Source organism: Danio rerio, chromosome 2 (genome assembly GCF_049306965.1).
Source record: "Danio rerio strain Tuebingen ecotype United States chromosome 2, GRCz12tu, whole genome shotgun sequence".
Lineage (NCBI taxonomy): Eukaryota > Metazoa > Chordata > Actinopteri > Cypriniformes > Danionidae > Danio > Danio rerio.
Window position 1 is genome coordinate 2596501 of NC_133177.1, and position 6000 is coordinate 2602500.

Below are 6000 nucleotides of genomic sequence, written 5' to 3' on the forward strand. Positions count from 1 at the left end.
ATTTTTTCTCAGATGCCTGCATCAAAGCACTATTTCTAAAGATGATTATCAATGCATAGGTAAACCTAAAGTTTATAATAAATTAGATTTATATGATGGTAGCTACTGTACAAAGTTGTAACAAATAAGCCATAAAGCATTAACAACAGACAGCATCTTCAGTCTACGTGCCATACAGTGGAAATACGACAGCGAGCATCAATTCTCAACACAAGGCTTTTAGACAAGCTTGATGAATTAAAAGAGGAGACTGTGGCACCCCCTAGGGCTAGTGATATCCCTAAATGCTAGCCAGTATTTAGACAATTGCCACTATCCATCCTTGACATTCAACAGTCAGGCAATATTAAGTGTTGAAGTGGATTAGGAGAGTCAGCAAGACACATCATCAAGAACGAACACCGCACAAATGAGCATTGCTTTCATGACAATTAACAGAAAGAAAGAAAGAAAGAAAGAAAGAAAGAAAGAAAGAAAGAAAGAAAGAAAGAAAGAAAGAAAGAAAGAAAGAAAGAAAGAAAGAAAGAAAGAAAGAAAGAAAGAAAGAAAGAAAGACACTTACCAGACCATAGACGAAACTCAGCAAGGTGCCGCAGAAGAGAAAGCCTAAAGTGCGTACGATAAGCGTGGCTCCCATCCCGACGCAAGTTCACGCAAATGTGCTGTCAGTTTAAAATGGGATTTCTCTGGTGTTTACGTCTGTTTAAGCGCCTTCAAAGAGCCAGTCATTTCGCTTCCATCTCCTCCCCTCCCATTAGTACATCGTTTGCTGGTATATAAAAAAGTATGAATATTCTCTCACGGCTTTTTCCTTGTCACAGCTTTGCAGGCTCGATTCAAACTGTTCCCACTCTCTCTCTCCCGCTCGCGTTTTATTTCTCTGCATCTGTCTGCCTTTTCTTTCTTTTTTTCTGAAATTACATCCACATGTCAGAACTATTTATGTCCTTCTCTCTTCTGCGGTAGGAAGTTCAAATGATTCTTTGTGGAGTAGAAACCGACACTTTATTTTTAGGTCTTTTAAATTTCCCTTCAGCCCTGAGGTAAAAAAGCGGCATAATAAAGCGGTGTCCCTCAGACTCCGAGCTGCTTCATTTTCTCTCAAGACATCAAAAACGGCGAAAAGTAACGGTTGAAACGGTCTTAACGGAAACTGATGTGGTAAATGTAAGCAAAATACACACAATATTCGGGCTTTACAGTTCTGGCACAGCTACTCAGGCGCAAATGTGTTCAATACGCTTAAAGTTTGCTTATTTATAAGCAAGTAACTCAAAACATGCTGCTAAATACCTCACGAGTCTAACAAAGTTTCACATCAATCACTAAACTGACATGCGCTTTACGTTAGTTTTGAGGCAGATGTGGATCTGACAGCCGCATTGTGAGGATAAACGCCAAACAAATTTGACAAAGTAATGTCAAACAAATCCGTTGACGTCGCGTTCTGATGACAAACATTATATTAATGTTATCTATTAATAAAAAAGAAAGTTGTCTTCATTGACAAAACGGCTCCAGACACGAACACGTCGGTAACCCTCACTGAACCTCTGGCTGTAGTACATATTGAAGCGGAGAGTGAAAGAGGCAGGTATTGCCAAGAGAATGTTGGATTCTGATTGGCTCACAAGGGAAGGGGGAGCGATTTTATTGGCTTACGGTCTCAAGGGTTTCATTACACCTCGACACGCGGGCCCCGCCCCTTTCGCACAAGCCGCGCATTCAGTGCTGTGCTTTATGTTGGCAGAAGGTGGTTTCACAGCGGTCCGCGTCCACACCGTGCAATGCAACCGATGAATATATGCAGATTCAATGCTGGGTAAAACATTTTCACTGGCTTCTGAAATACATCTTTCAGCAATGGTTTTAATATTTGCCTTTTTTATTGCATACATTCTTGAACAGTTGAGTCTGCTTGTCAAAACATCTCGGCTTGCAAATCTGGCTTTAGTTTTATATTAACTCTTATTGACACTTTTTGCTGATATATATATATATATATATATATATATATATATATATATATATATATATATATATATATATATATATATATATATATATTTTTTTTTTTTTTTTGCTGATATATATATATATATATATATATATATATATATATATATATTATATTCATAGTTATATATATATATATATATTCCCGTAATTTCTGTTTAACAGAGAGAAGATTATTTCAACACATTTCTAATAATAATAGTTTTAATAGCTCATAAATGATTTATTTTTTTATTTTATCTTTGAAATGATGACAGTAAATAATATTAGACTAGATATTTTTCAAGACACTAGCATTCAGCTTAAAGTGACATTTAAAGGCTTAATAAGGTTAAAGGTTAGGGTAATTAGGCAAGTTATTGCATAACGATGGTTTGTTCTGTAGACTATTGAAAAAATATATATAGATTAAAGTAGCTAAAAAAATTTCATTAAAATGGTAAATAAAAAAAATTCAACTGCTTTATTCTAGCTGAAATTACGTTACACATAATTTGGGAAATATTTAAAAAAGAAGAAAAAAAATCAGAGGGGCTAATAGTTCTGACCTTAACTTTATATATTTCTGACTTCAACTGTTATTATTATTTATTTATTAATTTATTTTTGTGGTGTATGGGCTTCGTAGCCAGTCTACAAAAATTGGTTCATTTTGCCCAAAATGTGGACCTTTTTGCAGTTATTTAATTCATTTCTTCTTTAATTATGAGGTTTAAATATTGCATTTTTAAAAACTTTTAAGCTTAATTTTTATCTAGATTAGCTTGTCTGATGGTCATCATAACCACACTTTTTAACGTACCAAAATATTGACAAAATGTGGAATAAAGAAAAATAAAGAAAAAAACTTATTATAAAACACAAATTTATTACATTGTATAAATTAAAAACTGTAGCCTATTGTCATTTATTAGGAAAATAACAAACTGACCAGCACATTCAACTTTCCTCAGTCAGAATAAGGCCACTTGAATATTGAACAATTAAATAATAATGATAATAATGATGATGATGATGATGATGATGATGATGATGATGATATTGTAGAGCTTAATGATTTTTCTAGCCTATCTTGTAAAAAGTACCAATGAATATTATAATGGATAACAGCAATAGCAGCAATTAGTATTAAAATTTGGTAATTTGTTTCAAGATTTAGAATAAAAGTTCTTTGTAAAATGTTTTCTGTATTTACCAAAAATATAGTAAGTAAAACCAAATAATACATTAAATAATCCCAGTCTTCTCAATCCGAGCAAAGCTTTTATTTTTATATGAAGAACACACTAAATGTTTTCTCTGGGACAAACTCTGCAAACTATTTACGTGATAACATTCTTAAAGAGAAGTCTGTTTTTCAGTTTTGTTTGGATCTAGAGCAGACCAACATCTTACCATAAAATAAATATCCTTATTTTTGTCTTCTGGACAATTCCCTGACCAAATTTAAGTGGAAACTGACTATTTCTAGAAACTAAATTGCACGAGCAGTCAGGGTTGTTTTTACGCTTGATTATTTATATATTTTTTCTATCCCTAATGTCTCAGTGATTAAAGTAAAAGGTTCAATGAAAAAATTAAAAAACATTTTTCCACAAAAAATGACAACCCCGTCTCCCTCGATAGGAGCTATAAAAAGTTTTAAAGCGTTAATGTTTTTTTTTTTTCTTTCAGTGACTTTAAAGAGGTGGCTTAGTGGTTAGGACTGTCACCTCACATCAAGAAGGTCCCTGGTTCGAGTCCCGGCAGGGCCAGTGTGCATTTCTGTGTGGAGTTTGCATGTTCTCATCGAGTTGGCGTGGGTTTCCTTCGGGGACTCCGGTTTCCCCCACAGTCCAAACACATGTTAGGTTAAAGTGACATTTAGAGGCTTTTGACTTTAAGTACATAATATATAGATATATATATAATATATAATTCTAAACTGGGATGATTTTTTTATTATTATTATTATTTTGTACAGATGGAGCGTTATCATTTTACAGAAATGGAAACAAGTTGCTAGCCAGTGCTAAAAAAAAATAAAATAATAATAATAATAATAATAAATAATAATAATAAAAGATCATGGTTTCCAGCACACGTTATTTAACACCTCCCCGTAATCCTCCAGAGCAATGCTAAACCCCTGCAGTGATGATCCAAAGGCAGACGGCAATTTCATTTTCCTATCACACACGCCACAGCGCACATTTCTAAGCCTGTTTCGTTCTAGTCGATATTGCTGGATCCCCATTAGTTGCTATATTGTCATTGAAACAGATAGCCTCTGATCCCCGCCTGCCATCTGCCAACGTTAAAAAAAAAGAAATCCACCTACAGCACAGCACAAGTCCCGGATAAACGCAGAAACAAATAGATGAGCATTATATGATGACAGTGTTAAGCCTCTTCTACGTGCAGAGAGCGTTTCAATTCTCAAATTAGACCGTCTAGCTTTTTAAATAGGCTCTTGCATCCTTTTTATTATTATTATATTTGAGTGGAATGCATTGCTGTATGTAATCCCTTGTAATAATGCTTCATTGATTGTTGCTGTGAGCTTGTTAAGGTTTTTTAAGGATGACAGATTGAGGTTTTATGTCTTTCTGTTATTTGTTATCTATAAAGTTATTTCATTATTATCTTCTATATTGTTTAGCTGTATTATTCTTGATGAGGTTCGGTTTGATTCACTGTTTTTCAGAAAGCCTGATAAATTGGACAATAAGTTTTTCTTATATTTTGAATATGTTTGATTGTCTGTGCTTTTTTAAATAAGTAGAATGAACTAATTTTGTCCAACAGCATTAAATAAAATGTTAATGGTTATTTCTAATCTATTTCAAAACAAAGTTGCAAAGCGCAGAGCTTTAAAAATGATCATATTCATTGATAATTGTAATACTACTACAACAACAACAATAACAACAATAATAATAATAATAAAGATTTTATAATGAGTTTTTAGAATAACAAAATACTACGACAAAGTTCTAAATTTTTCTTTCTGTAAATAAAATAAAATAAAACAATAAAATAAGTAAAATCTAATTATTACAATTCTAATCAAGTTTATTCAGTTTAATTTTGCTCCAACTGAAATTTTTTTAATTAATTAAATAAATTAATAAATGATAATACATGTATTTAATAAATAAATAAATAAATAAATAAATAAAACTATGACTCAAACAGCAATGTTGCAGTAAAATAATGTTCACAATTCTGGAAAATAAAAAAAATATATAAATAAAAGCTGCATTATGCTTGCCTGTATACAAATAATTTGAAAGAAATTTGAATTTCTTTACTTTTGTTGTACGAACTGAATTAAACTAAATTAAATTGAATTAAACATATTTTTCACATGCCGTTTCATTCGTAACGCTTTATGCACACATACACAGTAGCGTGCGTTCTCGGTTTTATCTCGAATAACATTTTTTCATATGTTGGAGGTCAAAATCAAAATAGAATTTCTATTAGTTGCACATACCTAATTTACTGTATATATTAATGAAATAAAATAAAAAATAAAATTTAAAGCATTATGCATGTCTGTATACCAATGTGTTTTATGTAAAAAAAAGAAACGAAACACAAAACAAAACAAAAACAGAAAACATAAACACAACACAAAATTAAACAAAAAATGAAACAAAAGAAAAAGAAAAAGCAATAAAAATAAAAACAAAACAAATCAAACAAATGAACAAACAAAACAAATCAAACAAACGAAACAAACAAAAAAAACTTTAAAAATCTAACAAACAAAACAAATCAAACAAAACAAAACAAAACAAAACAAAACAAAACAAATGAAACGGAACGAAACAAAACAACAAAAAAACAACACAAAACGAAATGAAACAAAAAAACAAAACAAATGCAAAACAAACTAATGAAACAAACAAACAAAATAAAACAAACAAAACAAATCAAACAAACAAAACAAACAAAACAAATCAAACAAACAAACAAAACAAACAAACAAACAAACAA

The 6000-nt window shown here is 31.4% G+C and overlaps 1 protein-coding gene across 4 annotated transcripts in view; it reads right to left on the bottom strand.

Annotated features, from left to right (window-relative positions):
• The window catches only part of pth1r (parathyroid hormone 1 receptor), a 206736-nt gene that overhangs the window by 148728 nt on the left and 52008 nt on the right, over positions 1–6000 (bottom strand). For 2 of the 4 annotated variants that reach the window (XR_012384993.1, XM_073912039.1), the window contains exon 1: positions 563–1571. The exons of 1 other annotated variant lie outside the window; for it this stretch is intronic. Coding sequence is in view for 2 of the 3 variants with exons in the window: in XM_073912039.1 (XP_073768140.1) it covers positions 563–637 (75 nt within the window). In the remaining variant the exon portion in view is untranslated. 4 annotated transcript variants of the gene reach the window in all.